This window comes from Chiloscyllium plagiosum, unplaced genomic scaffold (genome assembly GCF_037043375.1).
Source record: "Chiloscyllium plagiosum isolate Xiang-an unplaced genomic scaffold, Cpla_swu_hap1 HiC_scaffold_2, whole genome shotgun sequence".
NCBI lineage: Eukaryota > Metazoa > Chordata > Chondrichthyes > Orectolobiformes > Hemiscylliidae > Chiloscyllium > Chiloscyllium plagiosum.
Genome location: NW_028270140.1, coordinates 43,783,038 through 43,809,780, shown reverse-complemented (window position 1 = coordinate 43,809,780; position 26,743 = coordinate 43,783,038). Strand labels below are relative to the sequence as shown.

General features: G+C 42.5%; 1 protein-coding gene across 2 annotated transcripts in view; it reads right to left on the bottom strand.

The window, feature by feature from the left end:
• LOC122562507 (neuronal acetylcholine receptor subunit beta-4-like) overlaps window positions 1-26,743 on the bottom strand; it is a 54,402-nt gene that overhangs the window by 4,086 nt on the left and 23,573 nt on the right. For both annotated transcript variants that reach the window (XM_043715358.2, XM_043715367.2), the window contains one exon: window positions 24,078-25,029. In XM_043715358.2, coding sequence (XP_043571293.2) covers window positions 24,078-25,029 — 952 coding nt within the window. The remainder of the gene's footprint in view (window positions 1-24,077; window positions 25,030-26,743) is intronic.

The window sequence follows — 26,743 nt, the reverse complement described above, 5'->3', positions numbered from 1 at the left end:
GCCAGGAAAGGAAAGCCACCTTGACTAAAATGATGCCAATAAGCATCATACAGAACTCAAATAGGCTTCAGCTGCCCACAGACAGTCTGCAAACAAACCTGATAGTTGCAGACCCTGCAATACACACTTGAAGTTGGATTTGAATGGGGCAATGGGACAACTGGCAGCATTGAGTCATTCGCTAGGCACCCTTATTTGGAGGACGTTATGTGCACCCAATACCTAACATAATGCACACCTAAGGGCTACCCTGCCCTCAACATGCCATCACTTGTTTGGGTTTGATCGATCAGGGTAATTGAACTTGATCAATCCATTGGCAGATCCTCAAGACCCTCCCAAAAGGGTGTGAAGTCTTTGAAGGATAAGAATCACTGCAAAACCCTGCTCAGTGTGGTAATTCAAGAATAACACCTGAAAGAGAAGACATCCCTGAGATCCTTGGAAGAAAACCAGATGACATCACCATGGGGAGCCGGCCAAGCTCTCATGTGGTACTATACGATCATACAAAGTGAAGCTAAAGCATCAGGTAGTTTGTAGTGTTTATTGTTAATTTATAGTATACTTTATTGTTCTAATATTATTTGTGTCAAATAAACAAATATTATTGTTTTACTATTATTAAGAATCAACTCACAATTCTTTGCTATGTATAAGAGTTCAAATAAACTGTGTGGCAGACATAGCACCTTCAAAATGCTCTAATATTCCTGCAGCTATGAAACATTCATTGCGTTGATTATATGCCTTGGCAAATTATGCTGGGGGGGGGGGTCCTGTTCAAGGTCCTCAAATGAATGCATGGTCACTCTCCATGGTCTGCATAGCATGGGACTATTTCCAGATACAATTCGGCTTTTGGGAGGCTGTAGATGGGGATCTAGACGAGGATCTGAATGAAACAGGCACCAACATCTGCTGTCCAGAACTCCCGCAACATTATGGGGTTTAGAGCTTTATAGGACTGTGAAAGAAATGGTGAAGTGGAAATAAAAAGACAGCCAATAAAATAGGAATATTAAGCCGCCTGGGAACTAATGAAAACCTGTATTCTAAGCAAAGATTGAAAAAGGTTGTCCAAATACAGGTGATTAGTTATCTCATCGTTTATGTGAATAACCGATACACCACTACAGAGTGAGAACCTCCAGGAAATTCTGGTGGCACTGAATTGACTTTTGGTTTCACCTCACACACCATGATATTGAACATTCATAAACAATGCGACTGAAATATCACTTGAGCTCTGAGGACAGAACCCCAACTCAACCAACCAGAAAACATCCTGCTGCGCACTTAGGATATAAATTAAAAATGGCATAGAAATTGGCAATTTGGAAAAAAAAGGCACAACGACAAGAAAAAAAGATGAATAGAGAATATAGTGAGGTGAGACTGACAGCTCTTGACATCAAGCCGCATTTGTCTCAGTATGGCATCAAAGAACCTTACAAAACTGGACCCATGGAAATCACAGACAAACTCTCTGCTGCATAGAGTCTGGAATATACGAAGTTGGTTTTGGTTGTTGGCTGTTGGTTGTCAGGCAACTCAGTTCCAGGATATCACTGCAGGAGTTCATCAGGGTGGTGTCCTAGACCTAACCATTTTCAGCTGCTTCATCAAATACCTTCCATCAAAAAGTCGGAAGTGGAGATGTTTGCCTCTGATTGCACAATGTTCAGCACCACTCATGATTCCTCAGACACTGAAGCAGCCCATGTTTAAATGCAACAAGACCTGGTTAATATCTAACCTTGGGTGACAGGTGGCAAGTAACATTCACACCACACAAATACCAGGCACTGACCAGCTCTAATAACAGACAATCTAAACACCAATCCTTGAAAAGTTCAAGGGTGTTACCATCACTATATATCCCACTATCAATATCAATTGACCAGAAACGGAACTGGACTGGTTATATCTGTACAGTGGCCACAAGAGCAGGTCTGAAGTCAGGAATACTGCAACAAGTATCTCACCTCCTGACTCACCAAAGCCTGTCCACCATCTCGGCAGCTATTTGGATGAGTTGCCTCTGCAGGCACCTCAGCCATTTTATAAAGCCAAAGGCTAGGTTGCTTAAATTAAGGCACAAATCAGCACTGTGATGGAATACTCCCCACTTGCCTGGATGAGTCCAACAGCACTGAAGAAGCTTGACACTACCCAGGACAAAGCATCTACTTGATTGGCACCCTATCCACAAATATTCACTCCCTCCACCACTGCACATTCAGTAGCTGCAATGTGTAGAAGATGCACTGCAGAAATCTGCCAAGATCCTTGGACAAAATCTTATAAACTAAGACCACTTCCATCCAGAAGGATAAGGTCAGCAGATACATGGGAACACTGCTACTCGCAAGTTTCCTCCAAGCCACTCTCCACCCTGATTTAGACATATATTGTCATCCCTTCTCTGTTGCTGGGTCAAAATCCTGGAATTTCATCCCAAAAGGCATGTAGGTCAACCCACAGCAGGACTGGAGCTGTTCAAGGAGGCAGTGACGACCACTTTGCCAAGAGCAACTAGGGATGGCCAATAAAATTCTGACCAGCCAATGGTGCCCATCGCCAATGAGTGAAAAAAGTTGTCAAAACAAAATTGTTTCGACAACTTGGGCTGCCAAACATTTAAAATAAAACATTTCTCTTTAGTGCGTGCAGGACCTCATTGCACAGAGCTGGTTACCACCTAAAACAGCCATTAATATTCACAAATGGTGTCGCTGGAGTGTTTTAGGAGGCTGCAATGAATTTAGATTGCCCTGATTGGAGAAAATAGCCAGCAGCAGATAAATATTGTAGATTACATTACATTACATTACATTACATTATGATTAGATTACATTACATTACAGTGTGGAAACAGGCCCTTCGGCCCAACAAGTCCACACCGACCCGCCGAAGCGAAACCCACCCATACCCCTACATTTACCCCTTACCTAACACTACGGGCAATTTAGCATGGCCAATTCACCTGACCCTGCACATCTTTTGGACTGTGGGAGGAAACCGGAGCACCCGGAGGAAACCCACGCAGACACGGGGAGAACGTGCAAACACCACACAGTCAGTCGCCTGAGGCGGGAATTGAACCCGGGTCTCAGGCGCTGTGAGGCAGCAGTGCTAACCACTGTGCCACCGTGCCGCCCACCATCTTCTTCTTAAACTTAAAAAGGAAATGTTGGAGAAACTTGGCAGATCAGACAGTATCTTTGGAGAGGGAAACATAGTTAACCATTCAAGTCCAATATCATTCTTCTTCATATTGGAGTCATACTGGACTCAAAGGGTTAACTCTGTTTCTCTCCCCACAGATACTGCCAGGCGTGCTGAGTTTCTCCAGCATTCTGTGTTTGGTGCAGATTTCCATGAATCAGCAGTATTTTGCTTTTAACATCTCCTGACGTTTTGATGTGCAACCATTAGGAAATGGAGGAATTCTTCTTTGGATCCATCACACTCTCACATGTCAACTTTGCCTGTGCAATCAACCTCTCTCCTACTCTTTCCGCCTGCCTCCCAGGATGTCTTTTCATGGGTATTTAAGCAGCCTAGCATTTGACTTTGCCTGTGGGGGCAATTCATTCAAATAGCTGCCGAGATCCAGATTATATTCTCATCATTGGACCAGGTTCTTTCCACTGTTGCTCCTCCTCTTTTCGCCATGGGGCATTTGGCAGACCAACAGAAAGTGCATTACACAAGGTCCACTGCTGAAATAATGGGGTGGATGTTTTCTTTTGGCTGGTTTCAAGGTTGGAATAAACTACACAGAAATATGATTTGGATAAGTAACTGAAGATAAAACAATTTCAGGGGACTAGGGGAGTAGCTGCATTGCTCTGGAGGAAAAGCCAGCACAGACCTGATGGGTTCAATGGCCTCCTTCTGTGCTGTGACAAATTCATGATTCTATAATCCCAGTCAAATTGCTTCTCAACAATCTTTGAAACTATTCAGGGACTTGATATCCGCATTCAGAGTTCTTATCAACAGTGGATAATTTGGTTGGGATCATTCAAGTGAAACCTTTGGACTTAATGGTCAGAATCTTCTCAGTGTCCTCAGGGAACCTACATCAGCGGTAACTTAACAAAGTGGGAAGTGAAAATTCAGATTCTCAGCGTCGGGTAAAAGTTTTGGTGTGAAATTGGTAAGAATTTCTCAGACCTTGCTGGCTATAATGATCAGGAATGTCTTTTACATTCATTTGCATGCCATGAATACTCAGTAACACCCCAACCAATGAGAATTACATTCACTGCTGTAGGCTGGTTAGACAAAAGCGAGATAAACATTTGTTCTGAAAGATCTGGTGAGTACACACTTCTTCAGTTGGAAGGGTCTCCTTCACAAACAAGGCATTTCTTTGCTTAAACTGTTTCAGTGCAAGGGTTGCAGACTACCTGATCCATCCAGCTCAGAGGAAGTCTCCTTCACAACTGTTGCCTTGTTGCTGTCTACCATTAACAATGTAAGAGAAGTAGACTGCACGGCCCAACCAGCCTCCTCAGGTGAGGCAACCAAGTGAGCGTATATCAATGCATTTGATCAGGTCATGAGGAGCTCAAAACTCCTCATGAGCTCTAAACTTAGGTGGCATGGTGGCTCAGTGGTTAGCACGGCTGCCTCACAGCACCACGGACTCAGGTTCGATTCCGGCCTCGGGTAACTGTCTGTGTGGAGTTTGCACATTCTCCCCGTGGTCTGCGTGGGTTTTCTCCAGGTGATCTGGTTTCCTCCCACAGTCCAAAGATATGCAGGTCAGGGGAATAGGCCATGCTAAAATGTCCAAAGTGTTAGGTACATTAGTCAGAAGGAAATGGGTCTGGGTGTGTTACTCTTCGGAGGGTCAGTGTGGACTTGTTGGGCTGAAGAGCCTGTTTCCACACTGTTGGGAATCTAATCTAATCTAAAACAAAAGGGACTCAACAAAAAAGGGGCTGCACAGAAGAAGGGAACAACATAACTGTGATAGATAAAGATGGGAAAGTCTGGCAGGGAGCTAAAATTGCAGGGTGTGGTTGTTGAGGTCCCAGAGGGTCCTGGGGACTGGAGGTAGACAATAGAGAGACAGAAGCAGTTTGTGTCAATGCATTTGTGATAAGAGAACAAGGAGGGTGGGAGCTGCATGTTGAGAGTGGGGAACACAATGGGGTAATGGGATATGGGGAGCGGGGAGAGGGAGAAGGTGCAGGTACATTGAGTAAGGGTGGTGTAAAACTAAAGGTAGACAGAGGAGCTGAATGAGAATGTGAGCTCATGGGAAGCTTGGAAGGTCAAGGGAAATGGTGCTTGGGAGCACAGTTACAGTGGGAGGTTGAAGGTACAAGGATAGGTGCTGGACAGCTCAAACACCGAAGGAGTGCACAATGAAACAGAAACCAAAAAAGATATTTCATGAGAACTCACTTAAGAATTTTACAGTGAAATGAAGCACTCACAGCAGCATTGGGATTAACAAACTCCAACCACTCACAACTCACAACCAGGTCACACAATGCACTGAACTCTGAGCAGAAGAGCAACCTGCACTCATCAATATTGTTGGTTGTGGTAGGGGTTGTTGATCTAAGTGAAATTGTGCAGGGGCTCCACTGGTCTGAGGATGTGAACCTTAAGAACATAGGAATGAAACTGAAATACGTGCTGCTACTTCCATGTTTTCAGGGCTGTCTCAGAGGGGATTATGTCGGCCACCAAGTGTCAGAGTGAGTTACATGCCAAATGCTTGGAATGCATTATAATGCTCAATGTTGTAAATTGCTTGCACATGGCTCCATGAGGAAGAGGCCAGCAGTCATAGGTGATGCAGGATGGGCCTCAGCACAGGGCAAAGTTTCACTTTAGAATCAGCCTGGTAAGGACCTAATCGCTTGACTACGACAAGATCTCAAAATAAAATCAAACATACTAATTCTTCACAAATTCTTACTTCAGTGAGCGACTAGTTAAACCCAGCAGCTGTACAGGTTTTGCCCAACAGAGAAGGAGGATAAAGAGATGAAAGAAAGTCCAGTGCCAAGAGGCCCAGAGCCACAAAGCTCGGGGCTTCCAGCTGAGGAGCATCAGGCAGTGGCTGGAGAGGCTAAACGGGTCCTCAACTCTGTCAAGCAGTGGACTGCAAAAGGATCTACTGAAGGTTTTGCACGCAACTGCAGAGGAGTGAATGTCAAAGCCATAGGTACCTTCACATGGCTCCTGTCACCTATGTCTGCCACCTCCTGCAGGAAGATTGGCAGTTAGGGGGCTCAGGAGAAAGTCTGTGGTGTTAAAGATCATAACTGGATTGAACTTCCTCATTGCTGGCTCCTTTTAAACTTTAACTTGGGGTGTGTGTGGCATCTCCCAGTGGGCCACAACACCAACTAGTCCATGAGCACATGGTAACCTTTCTCAGGACATCACATGACTTTGTCTAATTCACTTTGGCTAAAGCGTCAACTGCCCAAGCCATCAGAAAAGCAGTCCTTGATGGGCTCCCTTGTGTCATAGCTACAGTACCGAACAAGGCTCTTTGGCCCATCAAGTGTACACTGGTCAAAAACAATCATCTATTTTAATCCCATTTTCTAGCACTTGGTCCCTAGCTTTGCATGCCTTGACATAGCAAGTACACATCAATGTACTTCTAATATACTATGAGGATTTCTGTCGCTATCAGATTTCCACCATCATCTGGCTAATTTTTTTTCTCACATCCTTCCGAAATCTCTTGCTCCTCACCTTAAATCTATGCCCCTAGACAATGATCCCTTTAACAAGTGTAGAAGTTCCTCCTGTATACCTTGTCTATGCCCCTCAAATTCACACCCCACAATTATGTCTCCCCTCAGTCTTCTCTGCTCCAAGGAAACAGCCCCAGTTTTCTAATCTCTCTCTTCATAACTAAAACTCGCCAGACCTGGCAATATCCTGTTATACCTCCTCTGCAGATTCACCAGTGCAATTATATCCCTTCTGGAATGTAGATTTCAGAACTGCACACAATATTCTCACTGCTTTATGCAGTTCCAGCACAATCTCCCTCTTCTTAATTTTTGTGCCTTGTCTAATAAAGACAAGTAACCCCCATGATTTCTTAACCACTTTCTCCAGCTGTCCCCCTACTAAATGACCAGTGAACATGCAACCAAGGTCCCTCTGATCCTTGGTGCTTTCCAGAGTTCTATTGTTTATCATGTATTTCCTTGTCTTATTTGTCCTCCCCAAGGACATCACCTTACACTTATTTGGATTGAACTGCATTTACTACTGATCAGCTCATCTCGCCAGTCTGTGCATATCCTCCAGTAATCTAAGGCTATCAACCTCTCTGTTTACCACCCCACCAATTTTGTATCATCCATGAACTTACTGATCAACCTTCTGGCATTCAAGTAAAAATCATTGCACCATTAAGAGCAAGGGGCCCAATACTGATCGTAGTGGAACCCCAGAGCATTCCCTGGCATCAACTAGCTGGATTCCCAAACAGGGGGGAATTTACTGGCACAAGGTGCAGATTGTTTGTCACCACAGGTAGCAATTTCTACAGGTGAACACCCGCTCTCCACAATGTTTACATTCAGCACAACTCGCAGGTTCCTCAAATGTTCAGTTTGTTGCTCATCATCTCCAGGGCTGGCCAATGGATGATAAAGGGGCGTTTCCAGATGGCATGGATAATGACCCCAATGCGCAATAATCAGATATTGATTAGTGCTTCAAAGTTGCCCATGCCTCCATTAAAATAACATTTGGTGTTCTGAAGATGTGCTTCCTTTGCTGGGGAACATTGGAACACTCAAGAGAAGCTGTCCTGTATTCACTGGACAGAATCTCCAGAATAGTGATTGTTTAATGTATCCCTGTGCAACCAAACCTCACAAGATGGCAGCTTAGAAGAGGTACAAGGACATGGACTGTAGGACTAGGAAGGAAAGGAGTCGACAGAGAGAGGTGAAGCTGATGATGCTGCTGTAGAAGCCAGTGCAGCAAAGAGATGAGGCAGACAGACCTGACATGGTCTGATGCTGCCTGGATTTGAGACTGAATGATTTTGGATTATCATATGTGAATACTCAGTGCTTGGAGACAAATCTGATTGAGAGGTGTTCCTGCTCTGAAATGAATATTTGATATCTAACACTAAAAATATTTGCTTCTTTGTTTGTCATTCAATTAGAGTTATTTTATTAGTTTTGCCCCAATGAACTCCTGCTCGGTTTCTAGGTCAGAGCATCATTTCGGAGTTATGCTGGAATAGACGGGCATTTTTGTCTACTGTCGAGATGAAGATGGCCAAGATGGCTGTGTTGCTCTCTCCAAACTCATATATCTAGCTTATGGTAATGCTTCCTGGAGGTCAAGTTCCTCCCAAAGTGCAGCAGAGACCAGTCGCTATAGTTGTCTGGGTACTGCTCCACATGTTGTACATGTGATCATCTACAGCTTTACATTTGGCTATAGGAGTAACAGAACTAATCAGAAGCCTTCATAGTTAGAAAAGGACTACAATAATCCCATACAAAGTGTTATATTTGTGAACAGTGCTTGGTTCTACATATCACTAAAACTCATGCAATCCACAGAGGTTCTTTAATCTTGCTTTTCCTACTGCCACATCTGGATGTTTACCTTGATATTCACAGCTGACCTCAAGAAGACGTGCTGACTGTTTAGCCAACTTGCCTCAGATAGTGCATGGCATCTGACAGTCCTGGACCCAGAGTGCTCCTGCCTGCCTGCTGGGTATCTCCTGCACGGACAGAAATGCAAACTCCTTGGCCAGATCTACAATAGACAATTGTGCTCCTGTCAGAAAGAAGATGGTGAGGCAGGGCAAGTGGGTACCTCTCTGTGATTCCTCCTTTCACTATCAGTGCACAATAGCACCCTCCTCATCCTGTTAGGGGATGGGGTACCTACAGGGAGGTCAAGGTGTCTTGGACCACTCCAAACAAACCAGGAAATGAATGAAACCATGACTCCAGCAATGGAGTGAAAGACCTAAGATATATTCAACAAATACATATTGCTCTTCTCGACATGGCTCTTCACACTAACTCCTGATGAAGGGCTTATGCCCAAAACATCGATTCTCCTGCTCCTTGGACATTGCCTGTGCTGCTGTGCTTTTTTAGCATTACACTTTCGACTCTGATCTCCAGCATCTGCAGTGTTCACTTTCTCCTCTTCACACTGACTGCCTTTCCCTCCATTTCAAAACACACACCACACCGGGTTATAGTCCAACAGATTTATTTGGAGGCAGCTTTGTGCTCACATGCTGGAATGACAACTTTATTCAGAGCTCAGGCTGCTTTCCAATTTGAGCATGATCTTTGGCACCTCTTGCAGATGTTCCATTGGCTTGTCAATACATTTCTGTCATCTCATCAATGGCTGAGTCCAAATTCCCATCATTTATCATCTGCATGTAGCTCAGCAAGGACCAGTTCTGCAGCAATCCTCCCCAACTTCAGAGATCTCATTTGTAACTTTCTCCTCTAACTATGGGTCCCTATCAGTGCTGTACTCAGCAAAATGAGACCTCAGACCTGTTCTGGATAGATTATCCATCAAAGTGAATGCTCTGGAGGAGGATGGGGAAGAACTTCTTGACAGTGTCATCAGCTGAGGGTCCTGACACTTTCTCATCAGATGGGGCACTTGAGGTGAGCTGGGAGATGGGGTTCTTTTCCCTTCTCTCCGGATGTGAGAAAGGAAAATGAAGGCTGCATAGAAAAACATAAAGATCTGTTGGTTTTGCAAGGCACCACCCTCACTCAAATGTTTTTTTAAGACATTTATGCTTCATGTGCAGCTGGAATTAGCAAAGTGTAGGCTTTCTCAAGCTGGATGGATATAGCTGGTCTGACCTTTGATACAGTCACCATTCCTTTGCCCCCCTGCCAGTTTCACTGTGCGTTCCTCAAAATGGCAGGCACATTTATGTCAGGCATTTACCCCTTGCATGTCTATGCATGTTTGCTCTGGTTGTGTACATGTTTTTCCCATAGGAGGGAAGCATTGGAGATATTATCACAGGCGCGTGAGTACATTCCCTGCATTTACACTTACAGATTAAGATGTCAGTTCCTGAACTGTGGATGTGTTTTTTAGTGATAACAGGAAGAAGAATGTGGAAGCGACATCTGAGGAGTGAAAGATTCTAAGCAAACGGGTGCTTCTGTTTGGTCAAAGGATTAGAGTAGGTGAAAGACAATGAAGCATGAGATAATGTGTGTAACTAAAATAACTTTGAAGTGTTTTGCCTGAAGCCACATTTTGTGGCTGTATCCTTGTTTCAGCAAGCACTGATGAAATGTATCATGTATATATTCTCTTACTTGTGATGAAAGATCAGTAAGCTGATGGTGCCGAAGCTGCTGAACGTTGCAATTCTTTTTATGATTTAGGCATGAGGTCTGGCAGGTAGATGTCAGCCAGTAACACTGAGGTGCATGTAAGTGCAACATTGGCAGCTCTTGATAATTGGGACAGTTTCATGAGTCACCTGATGGAAATGCCCGATGCCCAAATTTGCATGTGACTCTTCTGTAGTGTCAAACATACAATGATAACTCATACTCAGAGTTATGAAGTATTGAACAGACAGGGATATTTACCCTGGTGGTGCACAGCAGATCATTCATCCTCTTGTGGCACTGGATCCAGGTTTGCTTGAGTCACTCAAGTTGCCCTTGTCGATCAAGAAGACCTCTTGTCAAACAGTACTTCTCTTGTCTACCAGATGGCTTGTAGGTGGTGTTACTGAAGCATGCAGCCACATTCTGTCTGGTCTCAGATATCTCCAATAGCAGATAACCAGTAAAAGTTAAGTGATGATCCTTTTAAAAGGTGCTGTCTGCATGCTCTTGAAATATAGCACCTGAAAGTTGAAGCACAGGAGATCCCAGCGGCCTCAGAACTTCCTGCCCTCAAGATTCAGCCTTCTACAAAACCAACAAGCTGAGAGGAATGCAAAGTGCAACAACATGACTGGGCAACAGTCTCCAAATACAAAGGTTCTGCTTCTTGTAGCAGGAGTGGCAAATGCTGGCAGTGACATTTTTAAAATTTGAGCTGGTGTTATAAGCCAGGGCAAGTCAGCCAGGCACATTGACCTGCGATTATTGCTGGGATTTAAACTCACTGTAAGAATATAACGGCAGTCTTTCATTTAGCATGCATTCACCAGGGATAATGAGATGCTTCATCTCTTTTACACAGCTGTTGATTCTCAGGGCTTGGCAGATGATAAGCAGGAAAAAAGAACAAATTTGCATTTATAAAGTACCTTTAAATTCCTTCGGGTATTGTAAAGTGCTCTGCAGCCAATTAATTACATTTGATGTGCTGTCAATATTTTGTAGGGAAACTCAGCAGCAGATTTGTACACAACAAGAGGAGGTGCAACAGGCTCCATTAAAGAGGCACTTAATTACCAGAAGCATAACATGACTAGGATTGCTGTAAGGAGCTCTGCAGTACAGGTGAAGAAAATTTCAAGGATGGCTAACCCATTGTTTTGCATTACCCAGTTTGAAACTCTCACAAAAGTTAACAACAAATGAGAAGAGATTTTGTAATTATTAGTGTTGATGATGAACTGCTTCTTTGCTGAACAATGCAACTTTATTTCCATTGTGTTAAGTCAAATTGCTTTTCAATCATATGGAAAATAAAGGATTCCCTTATATGAGTTGTATGATTAAACCAAAATCTGCTTCCAAAGTAACAAACGGAATCTTTATCAGTGATGTTTACTTTTCGCACATTTTAGATGTCAGTAACTTTCATGTTACAGACTAAATCAGCAGTTTACGTTCCCTGTTCCAGGTGTAACTCGGACCTACAAACAATTACAGGGAAATTAATCAGTTTTCTGTAATAATCCCAAATTCCTTTCAGCACACACGCTTATCGGAGCTGCACTGTGCATTGAGCTAGAGAAACGTCACACAAATGAGTAAGGAAGTCTTACTGTGTTAACCACAAGTAAAATCTTAATCACATATGAAAGCTTTCGCACAATCTTTGAAGGGAATGAATGGAAGGGAAGGAAATCTGTCACCTTCACTTGGTTTGCCCACGTGTGACTCCAGACCCACAGCAATGAGGTTGACTCTCAACTCCCCTGTTAAATGGCCTATCAAATCACTCAGTTGTATCAAGTGTTATGAAGTCTCAACAAAGAAATAAAGCCAGCTGGGCCACGCGGCATTGACCTCGGTATTGGAAAAGACAACGGCCCTGCAAAATTATTTTACTAACATTGGGGGCGAGTGCCAAAATTAGAAAAATTGTCTCACAGACTAGTTAAGCAACACCCTGACATAGTCATATGTGCAGACAATATCCCACACACCACTATCACTATTCCTGGATATGTCCTGCTGTCAAAGTCTCATGACTTAAGGTAAACATGGGCAACAAAACCTCTTGATTACCAATATCGGCCTCCCTTAGTTGATGAATCATTACTCCTCCATATTGAACAAGACTTGGAAGAAGCACTCAGGTTGGCAAAGGCACAAAATAAACTCTGGCTAGATGATTTCAATTTTTGTCACCAAGAATGGCTTGGTAACAGCATTATTGATAAGCCGGTCAGCTCCAAAACCACATAGCTGCTAGACTGGGTCTGTGGAAGGTGGTGAGGAAACCAATGGGATCTTACCAATTAAGTGGAAAAGTCCTGCCCTGATTTGCCTTTCCAAAATGCAGCACTTCACATTAAGTTAAATTAAAAACCATCTGCCACTCCTTGGCCCATTAGCCCCTCTCATGAGGACCCTGTTGTACTTTGAGGTATCCTGGGGAGAACTGTTGAACGAAAAGACCTTGGACTATTGGTTCATAGTTCCTTGAAAGTGGAGTTCCATGTAGACAGGATAATGAAGCAGTTTGGTATGCTTGTCTTTATTGATCAATGTATTGATTATAGAGTTGGGAGGTCATGTTGTGACTGTACAGGACATTGGTTAGGCCACTTTTGGAATATTGCATTCAATTCTGGTCTCCCGGTTATAGGAAGAATATCGCAAAACTTGAAAGGGTTCAGAAAAGATTTACAAGGACGTTGCCAGGGTTGGAAGGTATGAGCTACAGGGAGAGGCTGAATAGGCTGGAACTATTTCCCCTGAAGCGTTGGAGACTGAGGAGTGACTTATAGAGGTTTATAAAATTATGAGGGGTATAGATAGAGTGAATAGCCAAGGTCTTTTCCCCTGGGTGTGGGAGAGTCCCAAACCAGAGGGTATAGGTTTAAGGTGAGACAGGAAATATTTGAAAGGGATCTAAGGGGCAACTATTTCACATAGAGGGTGGTGCGTGTATGGAATGAGCTGCCAGAGGAAGTGGTGGGGCTGGTACAATTACAACATTTAACAGTGTAGATGCCCTAACTATAATTTTGCAAAATTCCCTTGGGTCCATTTTTTCCTATTAGAGAATTCCGTATGTCAGCCCACAATTTAAGAAAGATGACAGAGAGAAACCAGGCAATATTATGCCTAATGTATGCTAGAAAGTAATTGCCAAAGTGTATAATTCAAGACGAAATGACTGAATCCCATAAATTTTCAGCTGAATAGGGAGAGCCAGCATGGATTTGTAAAAGGTTGGTTATGCCTGACAAATCTGATTGATTTTTTTTTGAAGATGTGACTAAACTAGCAGACTGGAAAATGTCACAGAAATTATTGATGGGATTACAGAAAGCATTTGATGAAGTCCCTCATACCAGACTGTGTGCTAAGACTGAAGCTCATAAAATTATAAATAATCTATTGAGCTGGTTAGCAAGTTGACTGAGCAAATGGAGGCAGATGCAAGGGATAATGGAAAGCTATTCTAACTTGCAGGAGTTAGACAATTGATGTCCCATAGGGATCTTTGTTAGGGTCTCAGTTATGCATCATATTCATTAATGACTTTGGTAATGCGATAGAAAGCCACGTATCCAAATTTGATGATGACACAAAGAGAGGTCACAATGCAAACAGTTTAGATGAAAGTGCAAAATCATTAAGAAATATTGAAAATTCAATAGGCAAAACCATAGTAAATGATTTGAATGTAAGCAAATGTAAAGTTATCTACAAAAGACTTAAAAGATTTATAGAGAATTTTCTGAATAATGAATAACTCACAACAGTGGAGGTCCATGAAGACGTAGGGGCCCAGGTACACACAAAAATATCAAGGATGGAATAGTAAATAACCAAAACATTCTGGAATGCTCGCTGTTGGCATGAGAGGATTAGAGACAAAGTCAACATAGTGTTGTGAAAGGGAAATAATATTTAACTAAATTATAAGACTTTATTGAGGAAGTAACGAGAAAGGTTGTTAAAGTGGACACTCTGGATTTAGTTCACTTAAATTTTCAAAAAAAATCTTTTGATATACTTTAAAGGTAACTATACAAAATAATGAAACAACACAGATAAAGAACTGGTTAGCTGACAGAAAGTAGAAAGTAAGGATAAATTGACTTTTCAGGTTAGTGGGTTGTGGCTATTGAGTGCTATAGGGATCAAGGCTGAAGCATGCTAAGCAGCATAGCATTTAAATAGCTAGAGATGACAGAACTCATAAATACTGAAGGATCCAGTCAAATTAACCACCAAAAGTTAACATGCTGGTCAGCAAGTGATTATGAAGGCAAATGGAATGCTAATGCTTATTGAAAGGGGAATGGAATATAGAAGTAAGGAAGTTTTACTATAGCCGTCATACTGTGGTGAAAGCATATCTGGCGCACTGCACATAGTTTTTAGTGTCCGGATATTTTGCTTTTACTCTTTCAATCAGAACTGGCTTATAGTCTGCTTTAACATCTATTATAACACACAATTTTGGATCTATGGCTTCTCTATTCACAAAAACCTTTTGATATCTTTGATCTCTAAACTTCCTCAACCATCTTCCTACCCTCCTATTCTTTTTGCCCATCTTCTTCAAAAGCAAGAAATCTATCACTTTGCCACTTCACTTCAGTTCTGAGGAGAAGTCATATTAAACTCCAAATATTGGGTGGAATCTTATAGGGGGCTAAGCAATGTGGGCTTTGGTGAAATTTGTGACAGAATCAGATGAAAAGTCTGGTAAAGGTCAATGTCAATTTCTGAAGCATCTAGCCCCATCTTTTATGCTTTTGACCAGTGGTGTGGCAAGTTTCCTGCTAAGCAGCAGATAATTATCAATTAATAGAAACTTTAGCTTGTGAAATGCTTTAATAATGGCCCAACTCACCATCAATATTCGGCTTCCTATCCAATCAAATATGTCGAACAAGCTAGATGTCAAGAATTCCCAGCATGCAAGTCAGAGCAGATATTTAGCAATTGCAGCTTGCCTCTTGCACCAAAGGAATTCCATATTGTTCAACACCAAACAGTATCTCAGGGCATGATCAATGAGCACCAGCTGCATGCACCCCTTGTCCATAGATACTGGCATCTGGCATTTGCCAACACCTCAGCACCATCATGGAACTTCTCATGGCAGGACACTCAGACCTGGAATTGCAGGGTGCACTAACTAGTATTGAAAGGGTGCAACAGGGGCATTTGTGCTCAGAGGTAGGCACCCAGCACATGATTTAGACCAGACTGCATCTCAGGGCTGCTCACTTGAAGAGGCAATGGCCTAGTGTATTATCATTGGACCATTAATTCAGAGACCCAGGAATGTTCTGGGGACCCGGGTTGGAATCCTGCCACGGCAGATGGTTGAATTTGAATTCAACAACAAAAAAAATGGCATTAAGAGTGTAATGATGACTGCATTGCTGATTGTCAGGAAAATCCCAACTGGTTCACTGATGTCCTTTAGGGAAGGAAACCACCAACCTTACCTGGTCTGGCTCCAGACCCACAACAATGTGGTTGACTCTTAACTGCCATCTGGGTGATCAGCTAGCAATGGCCTCATCCCATGAATTAATTTTAAAAGAAGAAATTAAAAAACTTGGTTTCCATGCTTATTCACAGTGCCCACCTGCATGCCCCAGCATCCATTCCCTGACACAGTTAGTTGTTGGCACTTCAGCAAGAGCCTAAAGCTATCAGTACTGCTGTGTTCAGATGCTCTTTAACACAGATGGGCTGCTTGTCACGCTTTTCAGGAGGGATCTTCTGTGGGGGAATGTCTTCCTGTTAGGCACACTGAAGTGTCAATCTGCATTAACATGCAGTCTTCTGGATGGTGAAGGAGCAAAAACTTGAAGCAGGTCTTTGCAAAGCCCAGCTACATTTCATCTGCAATCATTTCATCCCCCATATCATATGCCTGTAGAGTGAAGGTGCTCAAGGGTCAGATGCTCGTCAAAGTTAATTTGCACCATGCTAAAAGGGATAAGATGCATTTGCATTTGATTTATTGTTGTCACAAGCATTAAGGTATATTGTTGTAAAAAGCATTGTTATGCGTGCTATACAGGCAGATCACATTATACAAAGTGAGGATACAGTGTTAGATAAGGTGGAGAGAAAGAAATCAACATTAACAATTGAGAGATCCGTTCTAAAGTCTAACAACAATGGGAAAGAAGCTGTTCTTGAAACTGTTCATAAGTGTATTCAAAATTTTATATCTTCTGGTCAACGGAAGAGGGTGGAAGAGAGTATGACTGGGGTGGGAGGGGTCTTTGATTTTACTGGTTGCTTTCCCAAGGCAGTGGAAGTACAAATGAAGTTAATATAAAAGGAAATAGCAAAGATTTTTTTCAGAAATATAAAAGGTGAGAGGCAACATTGGACTGCTGGAAAATGAGGCTGGGGAAGTAGTGAACAATGAAATGGGGGAAGAAAAGGCACTTTGCATCAGTCTTCCCAGGGGAAGACATCAAGACAGTCGGGGTAGATGTGAGAATAGTGGCCATCACTAGAGAGAAGATGCTGGGTAAGCTGAATGGTCTGCAGGTGGATAGGTCACCCGGACCTGATGGACTATACTCCATAAAGAAGATAACTGTAGATCCATTAGTGGTGGTCTTTCAGGTGTCACTGGAGCCAGGGAGAATTCCAGAGGACTTGAAAATGGCTAATATAACACTCCTGTTTAAGAAGGGAGGAAGGCAGAAGACAGGAAATTATAGGCCAGTTAGCCTGTCCTCAGTCGTTATTAAGATGTTCGATTCCATTATTCAGGATGAGGTTACAGAGTACTTAGAAGTGCACAGTAAATTGGGGCTGAGTCAGCATGGCTTCGCCAAAGGGAGGTGAGGCCTGAAAGATCTGTTGGAATTCTTTGAGGAAGTAATGAGCAAATTAGACAAAAAAGAGCCAGCGGACTTGATCTATTTGAATTTCCAGAAGGCCTTTCAGAACATTACGCACAGGAGGCTGCAAAATGGTGTTAGGGGCAAGATACTGGCATGGATAGAGGATTGCCTGATGTGCTGATGGAAGATATGCTGGCCTAGCAGGGGGTCCAGAGGAGGTTCACAAGATTGATCCTGGGGATGACAGGCTTGTTATATAAGGAGTGGTTGAGGACTCTGGGTTTGAACTCTGAGCAGAAATTAGGCCATTTGGCCCATTGAGTCTGCTGTACCATTTAACCATGGCTGATAGGCTTTTCAATTCCATTTTCTTGCTTTCTCCCCATAACCTTTGATCACCATGGCAATGAAGAACTTACCTCTCTCTGTTTTAAATATACTGAATAACCTGGCCTCCACAGCTTTCTGTGGCAATGAATTCCACAGATTCACCACCTCTCGAGTTCTGAGGGAGATGGTTGAAGAAATAGCAGAGGCGTTGCTTGTGATCTTTCAAAAATCACTGGAGTCAGGCAAAGTCCAGATGATTGGAAAAACGCTGTTGTAACCCCCTTGTTCAAGAAAGGATTAAGACAAAAGATGGAAAATTATAGGCTGATTAGCCTAACCTTGGTTGTAGTAAAATTCTAGAATCCATCATCAGGTGGATTGACCATGTTAAATTGCCCGTAGTGTTAGGTAATGGGTAAATGTAGGGGTATGGGTGGGTTACGTTTTGGCGGGTCGGTGTGGACTTGTTGGGCCGAAGGGCCTGTTTCCACACTGTAATGTAATGTAATCTAATCTAATCGTTAAGGATGAAATTTCTAAATTCTTGGATGTGCATGGTCGGATTAGAACAAGTCAGCATGGATTTAGTAAGGGGAGATTGTGCATGACAAACCTGTTAGGATTCTTTAAAAAGGTAACAAGTATGTTAGACCAGGGAAACCCAGTAGATATTATCTACCTAGACTTCCAAAATGCCTTTGATAAGTTGCCTCACGAGAGGCTGCTGAGTAAGGTGAGGGCCCATGGTGTTCAGGGTGAGCTACTGGTATGGATTGAGGATTGGCTGTCTGACAGAAGGCAAAAAGTTGGGATAAAAGGTTCTTTTTCAGAATGGCAAGTGACAAGTGGTGTCCCACAGGGTTCAGTGTTGGGGCTGCAGCTGTTGACTTTATACATTAATGATCTGGATGAAGGAATGGGGGCATTCTGGTTGACAGGCAGGTAGTTCTGAGGAGGTGGGGAGGCTACAGAAAGATTTAAACAGTTTAGGAGAATCATTTTCCAGCAGCCCAATATCCTCTTTTGCCCTTTATATATCTAAAGAAATTCTTGCAATCTTTCCTAATATTTCTGGCTAGCTTGCCCTCATATTTAATCTTCTCCCCCCTTATTTCTTTCTTCATTGTTCTCTGTTGGTCTTCTTGGCTTCTCAATCCTCTGGCTTCCCACTGCCCTTTAACACATTATATACCTTCTCTTTTGCTTTTATGCTATCTCTGACTTAACTGGTCAGCCACGGTTGCCTTTTCGTCCCTTTAGTATATTTTTTCCTCGGAATGAATTTTTGCTGTGTCTCTTGAATTACTCCAAAACCCTTGTCATTGCTGTTTCACTGTCTTTCCTGCTAGGGTCCTCTCCCAGTCAATTCTACCCAGCCACTCCCTTGTGTATCTGTAGTTACCTTTTTTCAACTGTAATACCGTTACATCTGATTCCACCTTCTCCCTCTCAAATTACAGAGTAAGTTCCATCATATTATGGTCACTGCCTCCTAAGGGTTCCCTTCATCTTAAGGGCTCCCTTATCAAGTCTAGGGGGAAATTGCATTTAAACTCACAGAATTTGAGAGGCCGAGATACAGTGGACATGGAGATAATGTTTTCACTAGTAGAGGAGACTAGGAACTGAAAGTACAGCCTCAGGGTAAACGGAGGACCCTTTCGAACTGTGATGAAGAGGGTGAGGTATTAATGGAAATCATTGGCGCAGAAGGCTGCGGAGGCCATGTCATTGGGTATATTTAAAACAGAGATAAATAGATTCTTCATTGGTAAAGGGACCTAAAGTTAAAGGGAGAAGGCAGGAGAATGGGGTTGAGAAACATGTCAGCCTTGATTGAATGGTAGAACAGAAAGAAATGAAGTCACTCTGCTTTTATATTTTATGATATTATAGTCTTGCAAATTGAACTTGGGAATCTCCAAGTGTAACAATGATCTGAACAGAATGGAGTGAGAAGTTGAATGTGGTTCTGGGTTGGCAAGGGGATCGGGGCACAGCTAGCACTCCCTTTTTGATGACATATGCTGGTCCCTCAGCTGGCACTTGATATTCAGCAAGATCCTGCATATTTTGAGACTGATGCTGAATGCATGGTTGACTCATAGCCCTCGTTATTAGAGTACTACATGTCTCACTATATAGAGAAATATGCTCAGCCCTCATCTGCAGTGTATGCCACGAGTGACTGTTCTGAGACCTCAGAGCCAATTTCAGTCATTATATTCACAGCATAGACCATTTCCACTGAGAGAGCTGCACCCTGCTGCTGGTGGGATGTTGGTCGCTGTGGCTGACTACCTAAGAAGGCAAAAACAGATGCAGGAGGATCAGAGTTTTTTGACTTCAACTCATTTTCCTGGAATGAGCCTATGACTTTATTTATCCTTGAACATGGTGATGGATCTGTGCCAGGTGCTGGAGAGAGACCTGACAGCTTCAGGAATGGGAGGTGATCCTCACCCAGTGGCTCTGAAGGTGACAGTCTGCTTGAAGCTCTGTGCAACTAGCTTCTTTCAGGGAGTGACAGGAGACCTGTGTGAAGTCTCTCAGTTGTGCTCTCGCAAATTGGTCAGTGCATTGTTCATTGGAGTTAGGAGCTCATGTTGCAGATATACAAGGCATTGGTTAGGCCACTTTTTGAATACTGCTTTCAATTCTGGTCTCCTTGGCATGGGAAAGATGTTGTTAAACTTGAAAGAGTATAGAAAAGATTTACAAAGTTTTTGCCAGAGTTGGAGGGTTTGAACTATACGAACCATCTGGGGCTATTTTCCCTGGTGTGTCAGAGGCCGAGGGTGACCATAGACACATTTATAATATCATGAGAAGTATGCATAGGGTAAAAAGCAAAGCCTTTTTCCCGGGGTGCGGGAGTCCAAAACCAGGGGGCATAGGTTTAAGGTAAGAGGGGAAAGATTTAAAAGAGACCTCAGGGGCAACGTTTTTACACAGAGGGTGGTGCAAGTATGCAATGAACTGCCAGAAAAAGTGGTGGAGGCTGGTATAATTACAACCTTTAAAATACACCTGGATAGATATATGAAGAGGAAGGGTTGAGAGGGATATGGGCAAAATGCTGGCAAATGGGACTAGATTAAGTTAGGATATCTGGTCTGCATGGACAAGTTGGACTGAAGTGTCTGTTTCATGCTATATATCTCTATGACTATTTACTAGAATGGCTGCATAATTTCACAGCAAGCAATTCAATGCTAACTGTGAAGCTGTTTCTTGTGACTATGAGTTCCTGCAATTTGCAGGTCTCTGGAGCCTGGGAGTTGTTTACAAGTGAACTGCTAGTTTGCAGTTAACTGAATGGATTGGAACTGGAAACAAATTACAGAGATAGACACACAGAGTGTGAGAGACATATAAGGATGTGCTCTTTTTCTCTGCATAGGACCTACCTGTTCTCTGCTGTAAAAAAAACTCAAATTAAACTTGAAGAAAGCGAGTTACTTTTCCTGCAGCAGTTGCTTGACCTGTAGTTTTTCAATTGAAATTTTAGAGTTTTAGTTGGTGTTATATGCCAATAGTTTATACGTTTATTTATAGTGTTTGTAATTGCTTTTAATAAATACCAAAACCTAAACTGTACTTTGTACCAAGCTTGGTCTGAACGTCAGGTAAATTGGGGTATTGCATGGACCTTCTGCAAAAACTTTAGCATGTGATATGACTTCAGGAATAGTGGGGCTTGATTTGCAGTATGCTATTGCAGTGGGTTGTAACAACTTTGCGGGATGGCAGCCAAAAATAAATACTTCTCAGGACACATAAGAGGCATGGCTAACACTTCAACGCAAATACAAATGCACAGTCATAAATCTGTTACTGATTAGGAACCAAGCCACACTGGTTCCTGTCCTTTGCACCATCCCATCTTGGAACCCTATCTCGATTGCTACTCTCTTCTCGAAGTCCAATGTAATCTAGCATTGTTTAATGTAGGACAATCCCATATTGAAAAGCATTTAAATAGTTGAAATCATTCACTTATATTCAGTATGAGTCAAAGCAAAGAACAAACAAATAAAAGGTGCATTTGCTTCTGCGAACAGACGGTTTGTCTGTGCTTTATTTCAAGCTTGGTTTGAAAGTCAGGTAAATTGGCGTCTTGTGTGGACCTTCAATAGAAATCTTTAGCTTGTGGTATGACTTCAGGGATAGTGGGGCTTGATTTGTAGTATGCTATTGCAATGGTTGTAACAACGTTGTAGCTGAGCAGCAACAAATTTACAGTCACATCAGTTGGAATTGGGATTAAATGATGCCCTATTTAGATTATTCTGCTTGATGCTGCAGCACTTTATTTTGCAGAAGGTGAAATTTCTCCTGATCCTGCTTGGAAAACTGTTGCTGCTCTCCCCTCCTCAGAACCCATTATATCACCTTGTTGCCTGTTGCCAAAGCCGAGCACAGCACATTCTGTCATGTAAGACTGGACAGTAAGCTCCCTCCCGGACTGATCCAGGTACTGGAACCTCACCTTCAGCAGACCTATCATATGCTCAACAATTCCTATATGGAGGAAAAGGCTGCACTCAGCCTCAGTCAGAGGTGGTGCAATAGAATCATCAATCCTGGCTGCATAAAGTAACTCTCATCTCCTAGTAACTACCCTTGTAAGCACCTAGCCTTTGAAATGAAGCAGGAACATGAGGGTTCGCAAGGTTGTAGACATTATGGCAGTTTCCAATGCTGATGATCACAGATGGAGCCATATTCTACTGATGATGCCAACTGTGTTATGGCATAGCACACGCATGAGATCTCATATAAATGCCTAGTGGCTCCATGGAGGCAGTCAGTGAATGTCACCTTGATGGCTTCCATGATAGGTAGCCACCCACTCTTCCATAGTAACTCAGAGCAGGATTAGGCCATTCAGCCCTTCAAGTCTGCTCTGCCTTTGTATAATCATGGCAGACCCTCTACCTCAACAACAAAATATTCCCACATTCTTCATACCCTTCGATGCTTTTAGCATCTAAAAAGTTTAATATCTCTTCTTTGAATATACTCAGTGACCTGACCTCAACAGCCCTTTGGGGTAGTGAATTCCACAGGTTGACCACCATCTTACTTAGAAATGTTTCCTCATCTCAGTCCTAAATGGCTTACTCTGTATCCTGAGACTATGACCCCTGATTCTAGGGGTAACCCAAACAAGGTAAACATATCCATACATCTCATCAGTCCATTAAGTGGGACAAGGAGGATGGCTGTGGAATGTCTCTACATGGTCCTTTGACAGAGGGTCCTTATTGTAATTAATACAACACAAACAATGTTGCACAGATAAAGTAGGATACTAGAAGTGCTGTATGATTCCTGATATCTTGTTCTCCCATCCCTGCACGGCCCAAGAAGGTCAACATTGTGTATTAGCACACATTGCTGTTTATGTACAATTCAAAGTGAGAGGATATCTGCTCTCTGCCTTCCTGTGGCCGATGAGATCTTAGACTGCATTTGTCAATTGTGACCTGCAAGTACAACTTTTGAGGTTGACTGTTATTAATTCTGCTTCACAGAGATGAGTATCTTTAATCTGCAGTCACTAACAACATGGTCAAGATTACTTGTGACCAGGATTTGTATCCCACCTTTATTAGACCCTCTTGGTCACATACGAGTGTTAGATTATATGTCATCAACCTGTACTGTATAAGTGCCTGGTTAATGCAATTACCCCTTGAAGGTTCTCACATAACTGACAAGTAGAGTGCTCAGCTAGAAATAAAACATTTACTCTGCCCACTCTGATTGTGGTCACAGCCACTGTCCATTTCCAGAATTTGGAGACTGGATCACCCGAGTAATGACTGTGGCTGTGGCCTAAAAATTGCTACTTTAATTTTAGTGAAAACAACAAATGCTGGCAATCATAATGGGTCAGACAGCACCCGTGGAGAGCGAGCAAGCTAATGTTTCATATCTAGATCACTCTTTGTCAGAGCTGAAGTGAAGTGTGGAGGGAACAGCATTTGTGCTATAGTTTGAGGTGTGTGTGTGAGAGAGGGGGGTGTCCTGGCAGGAGATACACCACTGTTCTGCCATTCTCACATTCTGATGACTTCAATCTGAACTATCAACATCTTCTCTCCACCAGCACCCTACAACCATTACTCCCACACCTACACCACCTCCCCCACCAAACTACAGCATAAATGCTGTTCCTTCCATACTTCACTTGAGCTCTGATGAAGTGTCATCTGGACTCAAAATGTTAGCTTGCTCTCTCTCCATGGATGCTGCCTGACCCACTGTGATCTCCAGAATTTTTTGTTTTCAGTTTTCTTGGCTCTTGTAAATGCCTATTGCTCGTTTGTCAAATTACTTGGCAAAACACTGTAAATTCAGTAGAATTTCTGCTGATTGTGATGCTGAAAATTAATCTTGAATTAAAACCCACATGTAATGGAACATTAACTTGCCTATTTTTCAATGTTCAGTAGTTTTATTTGCGTCCAGTGTTAAAACAAGAGGTAGAAAAAGATGAACTCACACTCTGATCATCATCTTCACTCTTCATATGTTCTGCTATGAATCTAACACCATCAACTGCCTCTTGAATGCTGGAATTGACCTTTGTTGATCCCTTCTTCCTTAGATCTTGATGGTCTGACAGATCTCCTAAATGCCAGCTGTATTCCTTTGTTGACTCTGGGTTGATGTAGCATGTTTGAACATCGGTGTGATCCTCCTGGCCATTTGGACAAGCTGATGTCTGCTCCCTGCTGATTCTGTCCTTCAGACTTCGAGTCTCTGGGCGCGTCATGAATAAGAGGGTGGGCAGCTTTTTGAGAAACATGTGCTTCACCCAATCGGGCATGGTGTGGGTACTGGGTGACCGATGGTGCACATTCAATACACAGACACTGGTAACTATTGAGAAGGTGACCAGCACCATGGTAAACATCAGGTATTTGCCTAACAGGGGCACATCCAGAGAGGTTGGAGGAACAATCTTGGAGATGAGCAGTAAGAAGACAGTTAATGCCAGCAGGACAGAAATGCAGAGCGTAATTTTCTCACCGCAATCTGAGGGCAAGTAGAACACCAGGATCGCAAGAGACGTTATCAGCACACAGGGGATGATCAGGTTAATGGTATAAAATAATGGCTTTCTCTTGATGATAAAATCATATGTAATATCAACATATGTTGGGTCAGTTGGTATCTCATTCCTTCTCCCTGGAAGGGAGACAATATCCCATTCCCCACTGGGTTTGAAGTCATCTCTGCTTGCAACGTCGCTGCTTAGGACTAAATCAATTTCAGTGCGATCGTATGTCCACGACCGAAATTTCAGGGTGCAGTTCTGCTGATCGAAAGGGAAGTGCTTCACTTCAATTCTGCAGGCGCTCTTATAGATGGCAGGAGGCAGCCAGAACACGTCTCCGTTGTTGTACACAATTGCATTCGTATAAAGCGACACTTCATAGGTTCCATCAGCACTGAAAGGAAAGAAAAAGGCCAAGAGAGCAGTTTATGACTAGGTTCTCAAAATAATTTGTGAGATTTAATCAATTCCTCGCCTCATCTGGCTGTAAGCTTCCATTGGTATGTCATCCTGACGGTATCACTACACCCCAAAGATTGCAATGGGTTCAAGAAGATGGTTCACCACTAAAATCAAAAGGGCAATTAGAAATGGGCAATAAATGATGGACTAACCAGCAATGACCACATTCAATTTTAAAAAAAGCACTCCCAGGATTTGGGCATGTGTGGGTGAGAAGGGGCGTAAGAGGGAGGGAAGAGTGGTCACATTTCAGGACCAATTAAAAACAGTATAGTTCACAAAGTCTTGTATGTCAGATGCTTTCCAATTAAAGCACTTGATTGTATGAACTCAAGAGAAAGGGTTAACCTTTCTAATTCAGCTGCAGACCTATTAATAAAAAAGAAAATTGATCATCGGGCATTTATTGCTATTTATTTAACGTTATTTAATTAATTACTTCTTACTGACTTTTGGGAGCTTTATATGGAAACACAGAAAGTGAGGGAGAGAGACCTTGAGGGCAAGAAGGACAAAAAATAACCCCACCAATCTTTCATCTAGAAATTCATTCCGCACTTTCTATGTTTCTTGATACCTTTCCTGAAAGTAATTTTCCCTAGTTTATAGATGTCTCATGTTGTTCTACTTCATTGTTTAACTTGTTTAACTTAACACTTGTTTAACTTAAAGTACCGTTCCTGACTGACTTCAGCAATCTTATTTGCCTCTATAGAATTATCTCTTGGAAGCCTGTTTCCAGGCTAAAGTGCTTAATTTTCTTTTCCTATCATTGAGACTTCAGGCACTAAGGATTGGTCTTGTAACCCCACTTTTTCTGTCCTACCTTCAGGTTGGGAAAGGAATTGGAGATCATGAATTGGACCAAAGCCGCTTGATTGCCTTGAAGATTTTCCACTGCTGGAGTCAACTATTAGTGGAAGAAGAGGATTATTCCCCAAATTTCTTCCTCCTTCATCTCCCAAAGAATCAAAGCCACAAGATGTAACGGAGTACTTTCTCACAAACCCGACACTCACAGCAGTTATTTGAGACATGGAGAAGTGTAGACAGGTGCCTCACCTTCAAAGCCCTCTTCCCATTGTCAGCTTGTAGTATTCAATTTATGAAGATGTGAAAATACTATGTAACAGTGGCCATATATTGAAACTATTTAAATGTTTAAATTGTGCTCATGAGGTCTGATTCTCATCATACACTACAATGCAGGGTAATTAGTGTAGCAATTAAATCAATAAACTGGCTCAGCAGTGCAAATAAAGATTAAAAATTCATTTAATATTGATATTACTGGTAGTAAAATAAAAATATGAAGTGCTTAGTTCTCAGCAAACATTTTAAAGTTCATGGATGATGCTGGGAAGGCCGTCACTGATTGTCCTTGATAGAGTAAGCCTCCTCTTTAACCATTATCAGCTTTGTAGTGAAGGCACCCAGCAGCGATGGTGAGTAAGGAATACCAGGATTTTAACCCAGCGACGACAAAAGAACAGCAATATAGGATATGACAATGGCACACTGGCGATATCACTGGACTGATAATCCAAAGCCCCAGGCTAATATACTGGGGATTCAACAGCGAAAGTGGAACTCAATAAACTCTGGAATAAAAGCCAATCTATTGGTGAACGTGTGCTGACTGCAAA